At 38.9% G+C, this 20,793-nt stretch overlaps 1 protein-coding gene across 10 annotated transcripts in view; it reads right to left on the reverse strand.

Moving 5' to 3' along the window:
- The window catches only part of bbc (choline/ethanolaminephosphotransferase 1 bbc), a 72,469-nt gene that overhangs the window by 47,028 nt on the left and 4,648 nt on the right, over positions 1 to 20,793 (reverse strand). For all 10 annotated transcript variants that reach the window (XM_067121308.1, XM_067121306.1, XM_067121305.1 and 7 more), the window contains exons 2-4: positions 15,468 to 15,998; positions 7,483 to 7,630; positions 2,591 to 2,713 (exon numbers count right to left, since the gene is read on the reverse strand). In XM_067121308.1, the coding sequence (XP_066977409.1) occupies positions 2,591 to 2,713; positions 7,483 to 7,630; positions 15,468 to 15,689 (493 nt within the window). In that variant the 5' untranslated portion in view covers positions 15,690 to 15,998. The remainder of the gene's footprint in view (positions 1 to 2,590; positions 2,714 to 7,482; positions 7,631 to 15,467; positions 15,999 to 20,793) is intronic.

Consider the following 20,793-nt stretch of genomic DNA (forward strand, 5'->3'; position numbering starts at 1 on the left):
AAACCCCAAAACTGGCAGGTAGCGACCCAGTTTTTAGTGAGAAGCATAGTAAGGTGTCAGCTACTCCTGAAATGGACTTGTGAGTGTAAGCACTATTAAGCCTAAACTTCACCAGTACGTCGCTCTCAGTCTTTACAGGTATCAGCTGAGAAGCAAATAATTTCTTGCACTGTTAACTCAGTTCCTTGCCATGACTTGAATGTCACTCTAGTATTACATAAACTGGAATTTTAGTGCTCTTCTTTTTATGAGTGCAGCTCACCCAACTGAAGTTCCTCACAAGGGTCAGATAATAACATGTCATACATCAGAGCCAGACATGTCCTCAACATGTGAGCCACCATAAGGGCTTTCTTTTTCCTTCTTTAAATCTTCAGCTAACAACCTTTATGGACAAAGTCAACAAACTAAAAGCCCAAGAGGGCTCCAAAGGGAAATCAGCCTGCAGAGAGAGGCAAGTTATAGGAATAGGTGATAAATAACTAAATAAATATAAGTCCTCAGCATAAAGCATAAAGCAGAAATGACTTTATTCCTTACTTAAACATTTGGAGTTCAGAAGATAATAAAAAATGACACAATGTTGGCGGTAGCAGTCTGCCTCCTGTTGCAGCAAAAACACCTAGGGCAGGCAAAGAAAAGAGGATGTTTGTCGTTGTAGCACATCTTAAGCAACGATAATAATGAATTTATTCTAGGCATTTGCCACAAGTAAACATTAAGAGTTGGCAAAATTAACTTGACTGATGATATAACTCTATCCAAGAGTCTGAGGTGAGAATCACTACCAGAAGACCACACCGTAGAACAGCACTCCAAACAAGAAGAAAAGAGTTACAATACTTGGATATATTAGCTTCATCACTGACATTTCAAACCATACCATTTAAATATAAATAAGGATGCAAAGGCAAAAGTGTTCTAAATCGACTAGCAATCATTCAGATGGGTTACACTTCATATCCTAAAGCCCACTACACTCATGAATACATGCCAGATTGCTATTCAAGGAAAGGATTCTGCATCTACAAACATAAGGCACTGAGAAGGAACAACATCTAAAAGAGAAGCATCATTGGCACATGCACAGTTTGTTCTCCAGATAATACATGGCCAAGGTATTCCAAGCATAGTAGCTTTTTCGGCTCAAAAAAGAAGTATCAAGACTGTTGAAGTACTTAGATGACTGGCTGGTCACAGCAGTCATGTCCCAGGAGCCCTGCACTCATCTAAAGCACCTTTTCAGCCAGTTTCTGCACTTAAAAGAGTCAACTGGAACAAAGCCAACCTCAAACTGTCAAGGTCAATGCCTTATCCAGGCATGGATCTCAAAACCATATCACACAGTATGCTAATGGAGGGGATCCAAAAATTCTTGATGTTACTGTAGAACTTTAAACATGTATCAGCTTCTACAAAACTAAGGACAAGGGTGCTACATCAATCATCATAAGAAGAAGCTAGTACCACATTTCAGGTACAAGCTAAGGTTCCTCCGGTGGCAACTCAACATGGATGGTCAGACCTCTCCTGACGGAGGCACATAAGAAACCTCTAATACATATTCCTTTAACAACTCCATCTCCATGTATCTTGTTGATAAATGGATCTGGTCCCTGGTTGGATAAGGGAAACTCCTACAACCATCTAGAGTTTAAAGCTGTTCATCTAACCCTATGAAAACTTTCAGATCAGCTGGATGCATTGGCAGTGGGGATCATGGCATGCAAAACAACAACGTACTACATGAAAAATGAGGGGTAGGCTCTTGTTATGTGCCACTGGACAGAGATGTTCATGGCCTTATTCCCAAGAAACCTCCAGAATGTATTGAAAGGTGCTAGGGTACACAACTGTTAGATCTCCTTGCATCCTGCCTCAACACAAAGCTGGCAAACTACAGCATTATTTATTTTTTTCATGTCAACATGGGTAAATGATTTTATGATCCCATGGGGCAACATGAAAGTGAGGCATTAGCATCTCTATTCTAGCTGACGTGAACAATCCTACCCTCTAACCCCAACAAGAGTGGTACACAGATGTGTTGCCACTCCCAGTAGACAGAATGAAGTATTAAATCATACACATAACGATTATATTCCTGCCATATTTCTCATCTTACAAGGAGTCCAAAACTGCATTTAGATCTTGTTTATGAATTATTGTAGAGATCAGGATAACATTCTCATCCTCATGAATGTAACATGAGTTCCAATACAATATTATTATTATTATTATTATTATTATTATTATTATTATTATTATTATTATTATTATTATTATTATTATGATTATTATTATTATTATTATTATTATTATTATTATTATTATTATTATTATATATATTATTATTATTATTATTATTATTATTATTATTATTATTATTATTACAAGCATGATGAATGACTAAATACGCATCATGAGCTCAGAACATAAAACGAGTCAAATTTAAAAATGCTTTTGCTCTAATTTCAAAGCCACAAAAGCAGCAGAAGCATAGTGATAAATCCAAAATTATGGACAAGTCCATATTTATGTAACTGAAAAAAAGGTATAGTGCAGTGCAAACAAAAGAGTAGTTACTTACCAGACACATATGTTTGCCAGTGGGCACAATAAAAGAGGGTAACAGCCATCATACATTGAAAAAACATCCAGTAGGGATGTGTTCCTAGTCGAACAGAGCAAGCCACACCCAAGGAAACAAAAACTGAAACAGAGCATAATTCTTTAGACTGATTTTGAAGGTAAAACAAATGTGGGCAGCTGATTTATTATTAGAACAAATATTTCCTTTCGTTGGGATAATAGCAAACATATTCCCTTTGTTTTAATAAAAGCAAATAAAGTATCTCTGACAGATGAGCCTACATGTAATAAAGTTACAAAATCATGAAATCAACAATGAACATTTTTAATAACTAAAGAGTACTGCACTATTAACCCTTAATGGACGGGAATCCTCATATGAGTGTTGATAACAGGCTTTGAGCGATGGACAGGAGTCCTCATATGAGTATGAATATTATGCGCCATACAATTTGGCTGTATCGAGCGGGAAAGAGTTTCCATCACTTCAGTGGCCCATAAATGACTGGTGGCAACTTTAGACTCAGCTCAGCTCAGTCAGTGGGCGTCTCAGGGAGATCAGTATTGTTCTTGACTTGATGGGGGGATGTCTTGCTCGTCTCTCTCCCATGATGTCTTTTTATTTATTTGCTCATAAATAAACCCAGGGATTGTTGTTTGGTTTTAGTTCTTATCTTTTATGATATGGTGTCAGTTATAATTGTAATTTTGCAAAGAAAAGTGCAAAGAAATATTAGAAAAAACATGTATACCTAACAAAAAGCTACTGCATCTCCCAATCTCAATAAATTTACATAAATATTTTACAACAAATATACTCAGAATTTGTTACTGATTTTAGTTCTTACCTGTTATGATACTGTGTGAGCTATAATTATAATTTTACAAAATAAAATAAAATAAATTATTAGAAAAAACACATATAACTTGGTAAAATTTATGAGTGTTTTGTAAAAGAGGCCCCACACAGGGTTGTAAATAGCTACTTTCAACTTCCCTTAGAAGGTAGGGAAAATTTTTTAGGATTTTTTTTTTTTGTTACACCATGTGCATTTACATATCTTCCACTTTCCACTGATGTGTTTTTTTCTTAAATTAGCCAACATTAAAGTCTGCCCGGTCTGGAGGTGTGCATGATATATAATTAGCCCGTCCCTTAAGGGTTAATGATAAGTGCATAAAATATCTGCTTAAAATATTTTCATATTTCATATATATAAACCATTGTTTAATGAATGTACAGTATCAACCTTCACAGTAGCATTGAGACCCACAACTGAATGGCAGCTATGCTAGAGGATATTCTTCTCCTCACTTGTCAAAACACTACTCATTAAGTACTGTTTGGTCTCATGTAACCTAAGACTCCAAGTCTTTCATAAATAAAAGAAGAAAATGCTCTCATAACACTACCGAAACTTAATCGCAACTGGCAGGGTTGAAAGATGGGCAATTCAAGTATGATTGAGGGTTTGTATGAAAAGCTAGTTTTAAGTTATAAAAACTTTACTTGTTCATAACAATGCCACAAGTGTATTGTTTGCAAAGATCTGATGGATCTAGATCTCCTAAAAACTGTAATACAGTATGCTGGGGACTGAGTCTTCCAAACTCAAAGGGGTTCACTCAAAACAAATAAACAAGGAGACAAAGGAGCAAGAAATTCTGGAAAACTACAATGCTCAAAACCATGGCTGAATGAAGAGTGAATGATTTACGAAGATGTGGATGACCCCTGTATACAACATTACATAATGAGTGGGCTTTACCATTATTGTCCCAGTTTGCATGCAGAAAATTATAGTACTCTTATACATATTCAAAGAACACTTTGTTCATGAAATGTTAAAAGGTGGGTAAAAAAATGCAAAGGGCCTAGCAACTCTACAATACATATTAGAAATGCAAAACAAAACCTAGGCTAGCTCATAATATATAAGGCTTAACATAAATGTAGTTCAAAACAGGAAAGACACCACTGGCTCTGACCACTGCATCTGTTTTTGTAAAAGTCAATTCCATTGTGAAATGAGCATGAAAATTCTAAAATGCTGGGAGCAAACAAAACAGGTGAACTTGTGCTGACATTCACAGTTGGAATGACCTTACTGCCATTAGTGGGAGCTTTGGAGCCTGGATGTGCAAACAAGGTGCGAGTGCTTCTTCCTTTTATGAATGTTCGGAAAATGAGCTGGCAAACATTTATAGCTATCATAAAGTGATGAGTAGTAACAAACAAGTCTTGTCATACAAACCCATTATAATGGGTTCATTCACCAAGTTTCATATATATGCTGTTAGGAAGGATTGTCACCTGTACAGTGGACCTCTCTTTTCTGCCACACACATCAGTCATATGTTGCCTCATATACTGTATTGTACTTGGACAGGAAATACCCAGTCACACCACTCTGTATTGTTCAGCATTAAGAAGCCTTTACTGGGCATGCCTAGAACTCTTCACAGTGCCCACTTCTTTCCTTGCATTTTTGTGCGACTAAGCTGTATACACTATTCCTCTTACCAAGGATATCTTGGTGCAAAGTTTTCAATCATTCATTCTGACGTGTATTTGAGACCCACATCCGTTTCCTTTCCCCTAAATGGCTATAGTGAACATTCTCTTATGTCATCTTGCTTCTTGTTAATTTGTATTGTTTGTAATTTGTATTGTTTGTAATGGGCTACAATCGATACAGCAGGAGATTATATAAATAGTAAAAGTCTGACATTTCATCTTTGCTAAATACAAAGTCTTACAGCCCGTAGGAATATCCTGCTTTTATCATGGTCCTCAGGTAATACTGGAGACTGTTTTTTCGGTCGAAGGCCGCAGAAAGGGTGACTTAATGACCATAATCACCCGGTAAGTATAAGCAATAGCAGTTGCTTTCGAATACTGTACAGATAGTTTACGCAACTGCTCCTTTAACAAGATGGGAAAAAGGGGGTGGGGCACCAGAAAAGAACACTAACAGAAAAGGCTTCAGGTAATTTAGGTCACGGCATATGGAAATGAAACATAAAAAGATATATAGTTCACACATTTTTATCTCAAGTATGGTAATACAATATGGTAACAACTGATAAGGATGTTACTGTATAAAAATACATTAATGGTCATAAAACCATGGTAGGCTACCTTTTGCATAACATTTCAGTTTAAAGGGTGATGGTGATTGTTTATAAGAATACTGAGTCTTTACAGTTATGTGGTATTGACAAGGTTAGGTGAAGAAGGGTACATATTTGCCCTTGAACACCCCTAGATTCTTTTACTTTCCATTACTCGGACTTTGCCATTATCAGAAGGACCCTTGGCTCTATTAATTCGGATAACTGAAGGATTACTGCACTCTACTGGTGACAACATACCTAGAGGATAAGAGGTGACTAGAAGGAAGCAGTGGCAAGACATATACACAGGTTGGGGTCTCACCATGGGAAGAGACAAGCCCAGCCACACAACTCTTCACTATGAGAGAGTACAAAAGGGTCACTCATCTTCCTGTGTGTACCCTCCCTGGACTAAGAAAGAGCAGTACATATATAGGAAGCAGGGAGAAAGGTGTCACAAAAGTTGGAAGTCCCTTCCAAGAAAGCCGGCAAATGCTTATCACTCTTCTCTTACTACCATACCTCTCTCACTGTTAAGGAGACCACTTTGCACACTTCTTGCAAGATGACAAAGGACTGCAGGGTCTACCCTTGCAAGTTGTGCAAAAATGGTGTGGGTCTACTATAAGAGGAGAAGTGAAGCTCCCACACATGCAATCACACCTCGCAACACCAAACATATTTTTTTTCCGTCCTTTATTGGAAAAGCACACAATTCATATGAAGTCTCTTCAGAAGAAAGCTCCAAGTTGTCCAGGCAGGGAACACAGCAAGACATTCCACACTAGATGGCTGCTGAAGAAATACTGCCTGGTGATGCCAAGTAAGAGAATTCCTCCCACTAACCCCCCTTAGCCACCAGTTTACAACCTCGTTATCAAGTTTCAATACCCCACTCATTGACTTCAGCAACCAGTAAACTACCGTGTTACAGGTTTCAGTGAACTATTCCAGCTCACACCTAGGAATATGCCTAAATAATATGCCTTGGTTTGTATTTCCATAGGAACAAATATCATAGGCTATATCTTTTCTTAATTTCATACTTTGTACAGTATTTTTCCCGTAATGAGTATGGATTGTCTCACATGGGGAGGAGAGAATACTGTATGTTAAGTTTTCAGACATTGTGAAATATTCTCTGAATACCGTAATTTAACACACCTGTCAAAAACTCAGTAACCCTCACATACTTCTGTATTTACTGTTGTCCAGTGGTGTCACTAATTCCTGGATGTACAACAAGGTTTCCAATTTAGAGCTAGATCTATTCAAAACATGTTTTTCACTGGAGTCTGCTTCCTTATATAAATGTCCAAATGCTGTTTGAATTTACTATTACAAATTTAACAGAAAAACTGTTTACAAAATATTAACAAAGAAAATTTTCTTCAAAAACCCAAAAATATTTTCAAAACTCTTTAAAAAATCTTAAAATATATACAAAATTTCTTGACCTTATTATGAAAGTGCCTTTATAGGAAGTGTAAACATTTTCCACTTTACTTGGATTGTTTTAGTTTTTGATGAGCCTCATTCTGCATATCTTTTAAATTTCAGATATAATTGTCATGAATTATGCTAATTTTATACATAAAAAGAGCTACAATTCAAGTTCTATACTCAACAATAAAATTCACACCTAGACATTGCAAAACAACATTAAAAAGGGGATTTTACAAATTCACACAAGAAAAACTGTGATACTGCAGCTCTAGAGCTGTACAATCTAAAAATCTAAAAAATCTAAAAGTTATGAAAAAATAAACTCACCAGTAGAAAGGGAATCACAGCCATGGTCAAACAATTCGCCAAGAGGTGATGACGTACCAGTACGACGTGCCTGTTTGCCATCAATGGCATCAAGGCTCTGATATAGAAAAAGCCCCAAGGCACAAAGAAAACAAGCCCACCTCGGTACCTGTTAAGAAAAAAATTTATTCTAATATTTTTTGTTATCCACTTGGAAAACTTATTCTAATATCATTTTTTATTTTAATACAAACCCATCAGTTTACACAAGTTCATCTGTGCTATCTGCACCCTAAGAGGCACACCATATAATGAAGATGATGAAGACACTATTCTTGTCAATTATACATCCAGGAACCCTGGCACCACTAACAATTAGCAGTCATCCCCATGTTGTCTGGACTTGTCACAGGACTAGAGGAGCCGAGAGGAGGCTCTCAGCGTAGACTGATGAGTTTGTATTAAAAAATTATTTAAAAATAAAAAATTTTAAAAATTAATTTATATTTTTCATAGTTAACAAACCTGCGGTCTTAACATTAGCATAAATCTTCTGGTGCCAGCTGGAACCCACTAAGAAACAATAGGAATTGTTTATCCAAGGAATTGGTGGCATCTTGCATCAGTCACAGGGATGAGGGAGGAAGAGTACAGCAACCTAATCTCAAACCCCATGACATACTTAGTTTTCTTCCAGCCCAGGGTTAACTAAAAGAGGGGTGGCTAGAGGTGGGCAGTAAATGTTAAGATCGCAGGATTGTTAGCTAAGAAAAATACAAATTAGCTTCAAAAATTTGTCATTTGTTCACATGCGGAACAAACCTGGGTCTTAACGTTAGGATAGACTCACCTTTGGTGGGAGGTAAGAGAATCTTGAACCGACTGAAGAAAATTTAAAGGAAGGGGACCCAAGACAGCTAAAATACAGTGCAGAGATTCATTGCATAGGAGGAAGTTGAAGATCTATTTCTGTTCAGATAACAAACTAAGGTAGCTGTCTAGACGTGTTTGTTATCATTCCTCTCTCTCCTTGCTAGAGAGAGGAAGGGCTTGTTACTGAAAGATATATTCATGAAGACTATTAAATACTCTAACAGTAAGGCTACTTTAATCACCTGTATCTAACCAGCTCCAGTGTATGGTGGATCAGTCTTCTTACTGCCTGTAGGTAGGGAAGAAAGGGGAAAGGGGAAAGGGAAAAGGAAAAAGACCAGCCATCTCAATCATTCTCACTTTCATACCATCATCTTAGGAAAGATACAAACTGTCCTGCTAGGGGCACCAGATGAGCTATACAACTTGCTGAGTAGTAACCACCGGACCCATGGAAGAAATATCCAAGGACCTGTGGGCAATGTCCCTCAGGCAGAAGGATATAAAGTGATTTGGAGAAGCCAAGAACCTGCATTCAAAATCCTATGAACAGATAAGTTCTTGAATGCCAAGGAGAAGCCTAGTCCTCTAATGTCGTGTGCACTTGCAAGCACAATATTGGTAGTAGAAATGGATGAGGAGGCGTAGGCATGTCTAATCACTTTACGTAGCCAAAAGGAAATGGTATTCTTGGACACTTCTTTCTTGTTCTGGCCTGTGCTGACAAAAAGTCTTCAGCACCCAGGTCTGAGGTGTCATGTACTTTTTAGATAACTAGCAGTGCCCTGATGGGACATAGTAGTAATTCATCTAGATGGTTGTCACCAAATCCCCAAGGGAAGGGATGGCAAAGGAAACAAATCTGTCGTCATGGACCAAGGGGTTTTGAGGCTCAGCAACGAATTCCAAGACAAATTCGAAGGCTACCAACCCCCAACCCCTGATATGTTTAACATTCACCCACTCCTTGATGAAGCTTAAGTTAATATACCTTAGTTTAACCAGACCACTGAGCTGATTAACAGCTCTCCTAGGGCTGGCCCAAAGGATTAGATTTATTTTACAAGGCTAAAAACCAACTGGTTACCTAGCAATGGGACCTACAGCTTATTGTGGAATCCGAACCACGTTATAGCGAGAAATGAATTTCTATCACCAGAAATAAATTCCTCTTATTCTTCACTGGCCGGTCAGAGATTCGAACTCGCAGCCAGCAGAGTGCTAGCTGAGAACGGAACCCACTCGCCCAATGAAGAACAATACAAACTGGAGGTCTTAACATAAGGATAACTTTCGGCAAAGCTGGAAAGTCAGGCCATTAAACTTTTGCAAGGCAGTTATGGTAACAGTTACCTATAGCAGGGGCAGAAGTACCACCTACCCAACCAGTATGCATTCAATCTCTTCAGTTTACCTTTTGACCCAGGTCAAAGAATGAGGGGTGGTAAGAGGTGGGCCTTTTATGTAAAGACCTTAGGTTTGTACGTTAGGAAAAATGCAAATTAATTAAAAATTTGTCCCTTGTTCCTACACGAATACAAACCCTCGGTCTTTACATATGGGGACTCACTACTGGAGGGAGGATTCCAAGTAATTCTCTGAACTGACTGGCAGTACGGCTCACCTGGTATACTCTTCCTGGTCATGAAAGAGCAAAGGAAGGATACCACACCTCTGATCTGTTGAGCATGTGGGATGTTCAACTGCCAGGTTTCTGGGCACTTTGAATCAAAGGGAAGTACAAAAACCCTTGAATCGAAAGTGTGGATGAACCCAAAATGTCGAAGACTATGTAGCTAAAAAGCCAACAGGCTTGCCCGAGGTCAGTCCTTCTCTCTCCTTGCTAGAGAGAAAGAAGGGAATGCATCTATTAATCTAAACAAAAAAAGGATGACAGACAGGATACTCAGTCATGCAGATCACCTGCATGCACATCAGTCCAGCTCGTGACGGCTTGTTCACTCTTCCTCTGTCCACTGGAAGAGGACGGAAAACAGGAGGAAGGTACGAAGCCAGTCCCGCCCATACTGTCTCCTTGTAGCCACACACCTTAAGCAAGATGCAACCTATCCTAAAGAGTTGGGTAAACTACATGACCTATTGAGCACACCCACCAAGGATCCAAGGAAAAGGGAGTCCAAGGACCCAAAGGCAACAACCAATGGTAAAAGGATAAGAATGTGAACTGCACAATTACATTCTATCCTAGTAACAGATCGACAGGTTCTTCCTGAATGCCATAGATTGATAGATGACTTTGGACCCTAGAGATGTTGCTTCACACGTACTGGTGGCCACCATGAAATTGTAGGGTACGTTGGGAAGGTCATTTCCCTGGGCAGAGGAATGATCTCTTGCCTATGGTCGACACTCCAAGGTAAGAGGATATGCATGTGAATTTCACAAATACAGTCAGTCACCGGTTATCAGAATTTCCGCTTTTTCAGCGCTTGTCTAGCGACGAAAATCGGCAATTTTCAGTGCAAATATGTGGCGATTTCCACTTATTGGCACTGATAATCACGTACTGGCACCACTACATACGAATGAGATCAATAACAACAATTTTATATGAGGAAAGAAGAACTTATTCTTCAATCCTCCATTTCCTATAGTGATAAATGAGAGAGAGAGAGAGAGAGAGAGAGAGAGAGAGAGAGAGAGAGAGAGAGAGAGAGAGAGAGAGAGAGAGAGAGAGAGAGTGTGTGTGTGTGTCTGTCTTCCAACACAAAGGGGTCCCAACATCCCCCGCTCTTGACAAGTCACGTCCTCAGAATTGTTATGTCCATGGACATGAGAAGAGTCACATCCGTGGACGTGTTAAGAGCCACGTCCGCACACATGTTAAGTCACGTCAACGGACAGACTTGATAAAGTCACGAGCACGTACAAGGGCCAAAGGATGTCTCATCCCTCGAATGGTGGCAGGTTGTCGCCAACAGGCGTGGACGTGACTGGCACGGCCATGGACATGATTCGGCTCCACTCTAGATGTCCACAAAAGTTAAAACAACGCTCTTCGCCCAACAGAACGAACGAGGCGATGAACGGAAGGCAAACTGCACTTCAATGTGGAATGGGCATCCCATTCTCTTCTCAACCTTTCACTCGAGCGAAGTCGATGGTCTGATCCCTGATACACTATCTTGAGACAACTACAACATCCCACCTCAGGCAACAATCGTATACCAATGTACGAACGTACGTCCATGCTGTCATGTCCAAACTTATGACGACCAACTGGTATGAACCAACTGCACGTACATGCGACAGAACACGGTTGAGAAATATTGTAGATCAGAGGGTCTTCTGGAAGAGCGTGGGAAGACGGAGAAGAATGTCACAGACGTTCAAACATCGAGCCAACAACAGTCCTAGGTGGAGACACATCCATGGCCGTGCAGAATCCCTCATATACATCAACGGAAAGTGCATCACTTCTTGGCTGGACATTCTTCAACGTGGGAAGATGAACATCAAACCTAGTCATGTCCATGGATATCTGGAACTACGGGAACTAAGTCAGGAACGTGCGAGGGTTGAGGCGACAAAGCCTATGCTGGAACACGTCCCTAAACCTCCAGAATCGCTCACGTTCAATGAAGAAAGTACTTCAGCTGTGACTGGAACGTCTGCTAGAAACTCCACTGCTGCTTCTATCTTGAACACCTGGCAAGAAACATCGGCTCGGAGTTCCAAAGAAAACCGAGTGTCCTGCTTGAGCCAAACACTCAAGACAAGCACCCTCAATGTCTCAGATTTCCAAAGAAACCAAAGAACTCGGAAGGTACTACAGTCACGTACAGGACGAAAGCGGCTGCTCCTTCTACCTGAGTGTTGTAGAAACACGAGCGGAGAACTAGATCAGGGGACAATCCCGAAACAAGTATAGGTGACAGGTTACCTCTTCAACTTGCCAAATATGAGAAAACCGTGCACCTGGTGCTCTGTGTAGCAGGGTCCCGGGGAGAGACCACCACACAAAGAAATCCGAGTCCATTGCCAAGGGAGAGCACTGATCGAAGAAGGCGAAGGCAAAAAATTCTCTTCTTCAACTTCTACTGCAACTGGAGGGCCACACCACAGTGCACAGACGTGTGAAGAAACAGCGAAGAATTCCCAAAATATCACAACAACTGCAATAGCGGAAGATGGGTCGTATTTCTCTTGAAAGGCAGAGTTGATCGACTGAAACTACATTGGAGCAATCAGTTAATCCATGACGTCACAGGAGCAGACAACTCTTACCAAAGCAGAAATTATTAGGTGTAAGAGCGGGAATAATCATACATTCTAACAACTGTGTGATAATACAAGTTTATTTCATATATATGACAAAAGGGCAACCACAAGAAGCCATGAAGCAGAAGAAAGCTACAGTGGAGAAGCAGTCCATCTAAGACTGGTACCCCTGAATGACGACTTCAACTGCGCATCAACCATATGGCATTGCCCGACCATACCAGGAGGGGAACAACCCCTTAAGTCACCACATCGAAGGGGCTCCCAGGCTCTGAAAGGAACACACTGCCAACAGAAATGGTTCAGTTCCAAACCTCTACCCCAGAACTAATGAGTGGACGAGGTACCGCAATACGTGAAGTGGTAGCACTGGGAGAGTGAAGAGAACATAGAGGGGCTCCCAAGGAATACGTGGAACACGCCACCATCCAGCTTCAAGGCGAGCAGCAGGGCTGACAACTGACGCACAAGAAGACAGGAAGTCCAGAGGCAAACTAGATCTGAACTGTAGGGCCTGAAAATAAACAAATAACATGCTCTATCCCCCCTTCTCAGGACGGGAATAAACTTCCTGCCCTGAGAGAAAGAAAAAGAAACATACCTGTATCTAAGGGAAGGGAGTGAGCCGTATGACTCACACCCCTCCCCCAACAAGACGGGAAAGAGATAAGAGTAAATTCTGACCGGTCCTGAGCACGTAGACAGGACCAACACAACCGTAGGACTTGCACCATAAACATTCATGTTGAGGGAGAGGAGGAAAACTTGCTAAGTTAAGAAAGACGAGTCCTTGCACGAATCCCTCGGCCACAACACGAACCCGCAACGTCTCGACCCCCTCGATCTACACAACAACTAAAAGACTAAAACAGTACCACGTTCCCAGAAATTGTGCAGTTTGAATCAAAGCATATGTCTAAAAAAAAAAAATGGCATAAAGGGAGAAAAACTCCAAACTTAATCCTACTATGCAGTATGAGAGTCCTAATCCCACTATCCAGTATGAAAAAATATATCACTGTAGACATAGAAACAGAACATATTGACGTGTCTTAATATATAAAAATACACAAATGTCTCAATATATCTAAAACAATATTTCAAATTAGTAAATGTAAAGTATACAATAAGAGGAAAAAGGACAAATGACAGGACAGAGAAGAAAAACATGTCTTGTCGACAGTGCAGCCAAAAGTAAACTGAAAAGATTGAATGTATACCAGTTGGGTGGGCGGTACTTCCACCCCTACCATAGGTAACTGTTACCGTAACTGCCTTGCAAAAGTTTAACGGCCGGACTTTCCAGCTTCACCAAAAGTTATCCATATGTAAAGACCGAGGGTATTATTCATGCAGGAAAAACTATGTTTTTAATGAAGTAGTGATGTTTGATTATGCTCCTGACCCCACAGTTCTGCAATCCGAAATACATCTGGCCCTGAGGATTTCAGATAAAGGATTCTGTACCTTATTGTAAAAGTAATATACGTACAGTATTTCAGTAGACTGTATGAAATTTACCATAAATACGTAAACAACGTTTATGTTACCGCGACAGGCCACCAGGGCAGCACTATGGTTTGTTTACATCCACTCATGGCAAATGGCTGAAAGGCAAACTGACCTATTGTAAACAATTTTTCATAAGTTTGTGATAACAGACTGAATTCTGCTTGTTTTCAATATTTTATTAATTTACTTATAATAATTAGGTTTGTTTTTCAATGTTTTATTATTAGTAACAATTTTTGTGCCTACCCAGTACAGTACAGTACCTAGCCTACCCTACAGCACTAGGTCTCCCATCAGTAATATTGCCGCATCGGATGTAGGGAAGTTTTTTTGGTATAAAATACATTTAAAAATAAAAAATTGCATCTAACATTCTATGTTATTTAACTCAGAACTTATTTAATTGTAATTTATCAGTAATGTTTTGTATAAAAAGGCAAGGTTAGGGTAATAACTAGTGGTTAAGACGGATTACTTCATTTTCAGTTATTTTTTATGGAAAAAATCGATTCAGATCTCAACTGAATTGCATCTCGATGCTTCTTCTGGAATTGACTAATGTTGAGGTTCGGGGTTCTACTGTAAACCCTTCCAACAAAAATTTTAATTCGGGCTAATTATAAGAACAGCACTTGTAGTGAACAAATGCAATTTGAAAAATATTCATTTTTCATAAAAACTGGTGGTTATTGTTCTGGCATTCTACTTAGATGTCAAGAGTTTGTCTCCTTCGAAGCATTGAAAAACCATTAGCTATGTATTAGGATCAGTTACTGCCCAGTGTGAAGGTCTGGGGAAACATGGCTAATGTTCACCTGAGTACCCTTGAAGTAATGGAGATCTGGAACCAAGCAACTTCGTCTTTATCCAGGCTTATCAAAAAATGAGGATCTTTGCTGCTCAGGCCCTTGGGATCTTTGTAACTAATGCACAGCACTGCCTCCCAGCGAATGATTTCTTCTGAATCAGGACTGGAGTGTTCAAGATTCATGAAGACCATGAATGTCAGCTAGTCATAAGTAATTGGTTTATATGAATTAACTAATTAAAAAAAAAATTTAATTCTTCTTCCATTAACCATGTTTCTAGAAAGGCCACATGAGCAATGGCACATGAACACTAGCCTAGAAACAGGAGCTGATGTAACACCTAGTTGAACCACAATAAATCTCAACCAACATCAAACATGAGTGTTGTAAATATCTAAATTAATTACAATCTTTTATCAAAATCAGTTGAAAACTTTAAGATAATTCTTTGTTAATAATATAAAACCTTGATAGTTTACTTGGCCAATAGTTACTGTACAAGAATCTTCAAAAAATAAAAACAGCCTCTGCACAATAATGTCAATACAAAGTTATCTCAAAGTGACTAACCTCTTGCTTGGCATCTGGGCTATAGTAAACCAGAAGCAAAGATGTGGCGATGTTCACAAGTAAACCACTAATGGTAATGAGATTGGGGGCTAGAGTCAGGGGACACTGCTCTACCAGCCAGCACCACCACTTCTGCATCATTGGATCCATTAAAGAAGACGAGGCACAGGAGTACTTGTGCTCCTCCAAACGACGCAACTGAAAATCCTTGAGTTGTCCCATTTTGTTCCTAGGTTTCTCTACAAAGGGCTAATATATAAATTGTATATAAAGGTTTTCAAGCCTCACTTCTTCAACTACCTTTGTGTACAGGTATAAACACACTTATTGCTTATTTCACCTAAGTGTCAGCTGCCCTAATTTCCTAAGAATCTTCCAAAGTAACAAAATCAAATCATTTGTTCATAATCTTGAAATCCTTACAAAACACATCAGTCATCAATGTACTTTTCACATGGCAACCACAGGTAAGTCATTTCACATATTTAATAGAACCTCTTCTGTAGGATTTCCTTGCACCATCATAAATGCCTGAAAAGATAAAAACAAAAATAATAAAATTACACAACTGGATAATCAATGCAATAATTTTATAGTGTGAAAGGAAATTATACCAATTTCAAACGTAACTTTATTGCATAAAACAGTGATCTTGACAGTAAAAACATTACCACAATATGTACTTACATATAGAGATTTGTGTGAAATTTTTATAGTTACAATGGAAATGTTCAAAATCTGTGCCATACTGCTGTTTGCATTTGTTCCATGAAATTCTCAGCATTGTTTATATTTTAGTACAATTGTACAAAACAGACAATTACAATAAAAGACTCAATAATCTATGAGGTCAGAACCAAGAATAAGCTACCTGTTACAACTTGAATTGCATATATTGCACAGTACACTGTGCAATATACACAGTGTATATTGGCCCCAGTTACATTACTTTCTGCCTCTCATGTGTTTTATTCATTCCCCTGTCCTTTCCCACCTAGCCTTCCAACTATTTTCAACTTTAACAAGCTCTGATTTTCTTGTCACAAATAAAATAAACTCTCTGGTAAAACGAAAGAGAAGGAATTTCACCTTAGGTCAAATTACAGTGCTACAGTATATGAAAATACTGAGAGAGTATTTCTCTCACTTCAGTATACAGTACAGTATTCTGCACAATTTGCCTTTCAGCCTTACAGTTCTACCAATGCAATCCATTTCCTCAAATGTTTCACGTTATTATATCGTGTTATTTTATGTGTTCTCCTTCATTTACTCAAGAGAATGTAAATCAATATTTCATATTTTACCCAGTTCTCTTTCAAGCCTGTGCATTTTCAAAACCAACACTCAAGTTAAAGAAGGATTCAGTTAGTGATGAATGCCACCTCTACTTGGGAAGGTAGAAGCTCCCACATAACAGGGTGATCTTAGTCAAGAAAATAAAAAACAGAAGAGGGGGAAGAGAAAAGACAAAGAAGAAAGCAGATATGAACACAAGATATGCTTTAAATACCAAGAGGTTGAAATGAACATGCTAATAATAACAATATTAAAATTTAATAAGTTATATATATTGTACAATTAATAATAAAGCTTGGTACAGGTACTGTATTACACAATGTCCCTGTGGTAAAATGATGTGAAGGTAGTCTGGTGTCACTAGACACCTACCCTCATAAAAAGAGGGAGTTAGAGTGGCTGGTCAGCAAGATAAAAAGATCCAAAAAATAAGATAAATGAGTACAATGAGTTAAATGTGGAAATAGGAGAAAACCCCACAGTTGCACTTGGAAGTTAAAGTTAAAAGTGTTGGACAGCAAAAATGAAAAAAGAAGTGGAAATGGAGGTAAAGTAAAAGGCTAAAAAGTGATGCTGCTAGGGCTGAATGGATGCAGCAAACATCCTTCAATACGGCTTACAGTGCACCCTGAAAAGAGCACTGACAGCACTAACCCTCTACAGGGTCCAATGGGAAGAGGTCCTGTCTACAATACCAACCGGAGATGGATGGATGGATGGATTATGAAATATAGGGACACGCCCCGGTACTGGGACCCACTTTGGTCCTAAAAACGTGTGGCTAACAAAAGAAGTGGGTTATGGGGAAATCTCTCTGGGTGCTTCCACAGAAGGGTTGCCCAAGACTCAGAATGACAATCACTCAATTGATCATTCAGCAAATCAGAGTGAGAGGAGGGATAGGCAAAACTCCTAATTGTCCCAGGGATACTGGGAGGTATCCTTCAAGGTAGCCTAGGAGTTTGGAAAAGGACAACAGAGCACCAAATGTTCTCTGTTTAGTTGTGTGGAAAACAAGTTATTACTCTGTAGCTTGGAAAGCCTTTTCCTACACAAGAAAGTAGGGACCAATCTATTCCCACCACCTGACCCTGGTGGCTGAGCTTGTCTGCCAGAATAGTCCCTCTGCCCAAAATATCCCTAGCTAACAGCTTGAGGGCAAAGTGAACCACCCACTCAAGCATCTGAATCAAAACTGGCAAAGGTGAAAAGAGACTGTCCCCCAGTCACCCTCTTGTTGATGTACGTCACTAGGGTTGAGTCGTTACCACAGAGCATCAATAACATGGAGTGCCATCTTCCTTCCAAGCATGTGGCCTTGGGCAGTTGTACTGATACTCCTGGGATAGTATAAAAAATACTATAACGTAGATGTAAAACGTTTAGGTACCACATTGTTTTTTTCCCTCTAGTATAGTTATTATAGGAATGTGTACAAGATATTTTGAAATAATATTGTTCTGAGGTCTTCTGTAGTTGAAGTAATGAATTTTGCATTGTTTCTGTATATACTGTACTCAGATATTAGAAAGCGTCTTGTAAACAAACCAATGACACAAAAGACTAGCAAAGTCATTTCTTTCTATTCTAAGACTTTGGAATATACTTGAGAATTGTTAAATAAGGACTGCCATGAGAAAATAATTCTGACTTAATCATTATACATTTGTTTTTAAAAGGATAAAACAATAAAAATATCAGTCGAATCAATAAGCATAGGTCTAGCGTTTGCTTGGCCAAGATTCTTTTCCTTGTTGTTACCATTCTCAATGTCTATTTTTTCTTTGAACAATGATTCAATAACTTTTAACAAACAGAGATTATTTTTATATATTCAAAAATAAGTTGTACTTAGAAAAAGGTTTAAATGATACAGCACCTTACCAAATGAATAGTTTGAGGCCATACATCTAGCCTGGGCTAACAAATTTCAGTTTCATGTTATCACCAATCTCTGAGACACACTGAGAAACCACGTTTGGTGATATGCATTTTGGTCAACAACCCTACACTGTATGTAATTCTTAATTCTGACAAAAGACAGCATGTGTCCTTACGCATCATCATTATTATCATTATTAATTATTCAGACGATGAACCCTATTCATATGGAACAAGCCCACAGGCTACTGACTTGAAATTCAAGCTTCCAAAGAATATGATGATCATTAGGAATTAAGGGAAGGTAAAGGGAAATACAGAAAGGAGAGATCTCACTTATCAAAATGAAAAAATAAAACAATAAGTTAATAAATAGATAAAAAACTATTAAGACGCAAGGAGAATACTATTAGGGTAGTAATGCAAGTAGTAATGCATTGTATCTTCACTTGGACTTTTGAAGTTCCAATTGCACGACATCCTTACGGAGAATGTTCCGCTGTCCAACGGTGTCAAGAATAAAAGACCTCTGGAACTGAACAATTCAACAGCGAGGAACATCCACTGCATACTGGTACTGCTGTTCAGCAAATCTGGTAGCTCTTGGCAGGAAAAGGGGATCAGGGATCAATTGTGAATGTGAAAGATCTCTATTAAAATACAATTTATGAAAAAGTAACGAACAAGAGACCATCCGTCGATGATCCAAGTCATAACTGTTAACATTAGGAAACAGAAGCCTACCACCAAGGAACCACACCGGAAAACAGTATTCTAGTACTGTAATGGAAGCTCAAGTGACGTAAAACAGGTTGCATTTATTTTATCACTTAAAAATATGTGAGGCCTTACGAATAATGCCTAACTTTCGTGTGGCAGTTGCTGAAACTTTCATTAGATGTTTCTCAAAAGTAAGATGTGAGTCTAAAGTTAAATATAAATTTGTTAGAGCTTCAGACTCATTCAGCAAAGTCCCATCCACCTGAAGGGGAGGATGGGGTGGAAAATCTGTACGAGATCTGTTAATCAATAGCGTTTTTGTTTTACTTCAGTTCAGCCTGATACCCCAATGACTACACCATTCACTGATCCGGTCCATGTCCCGACTGAGGCTGAGGGCAGCTTCATTTCTCATAAGTGGAGACTTTACTACTGTACACTCAGAAGTGTTGCATCATCAGCATACTGAACAATCTTGTTTTCCAGGCCAGGAACCATATCACTTGTACAGACCAAAAATAATAGTGGATCAAGAACACTACCCTGCGGAACTCCAGACACAACAGGTCTTGGTTCACTAAAGATCCCATCAAGAGCAACTCGCTGCTGCCTACCTGTAAGGAAATCTTGAAGTAATCCTAAAACACACCCACCCACTCCGAGATTCTGAAGTTTGTGAATAAGTGCCTTATGATTTACTAAATCGAAAGCAGCACTAAAATCTATTTGAATTACTTTGCACTTAAAACCCTTGTCAAGGTTCCCTTGCAACTGGCATGTCAAGTCTAAAGGAGCATCGCAGGTACCTAACTGCTTTCCACAGTATATGCATACTGATTATCAGCTAACAATCCTTTAGATTCCACATACTTACATACATGTAATGGCTTAAAAATAAGTTTTTCAGAAACTCTGGAGAACACAGGGAGAACAGAAATTGGCCTGTAGTTACTGCAGTCTGCAGATAGCCTATGCCACTCTTTGGAACAGGCACTGTATTACTAAGCTTGCACTCATCCGCAAAGATACTACGTCGACATAACTAGTATAATACCTGTTGGCCTACTTACTACTAAGCATTTTTAATACCAAGCTAGATCTTTCTTACTCTACATTATGCAGCATATAAAATATTAATGATGTTCTGATATCAAAATTTAAATTGCCAGTACATTTATGTGCCACAATAATATGCTGAGAATATAAGACATGTCAACAGAGAAAACTTATCTACTGCTAACAAAACTTGAGTCTGACTAGCACAAAATAAACTTCACTATGCTTTTTTTTACCTGTGAACTGTCATTAAATTTTCCCTTGAATTCCTGTGCCAATTTTGGCCATTATAGGCTAGGCATTGTATGATTATTGAGATATGGAATGAAAAAAATCACGTGCAAAAAGCCCCTGCTCAATTTGCATGATT

The sequence above is a fragment of the Macrobrachium rosenbergii genome, chromosome 19 (assembly GCF_040412425.1).
Source record: "Macrobrachium rosenbergii isolate ZJJX-2024 chromosome 19, ASM4041242v1, whole genome shotgun sequence".
NCBI classification, from domain to species: Eukaryota; Metazoa; Arthropoda; class Malacostraca; order Decapoda; family Palaemonidae; genus Macrobrachium; species Macrobrachium rosenbergii.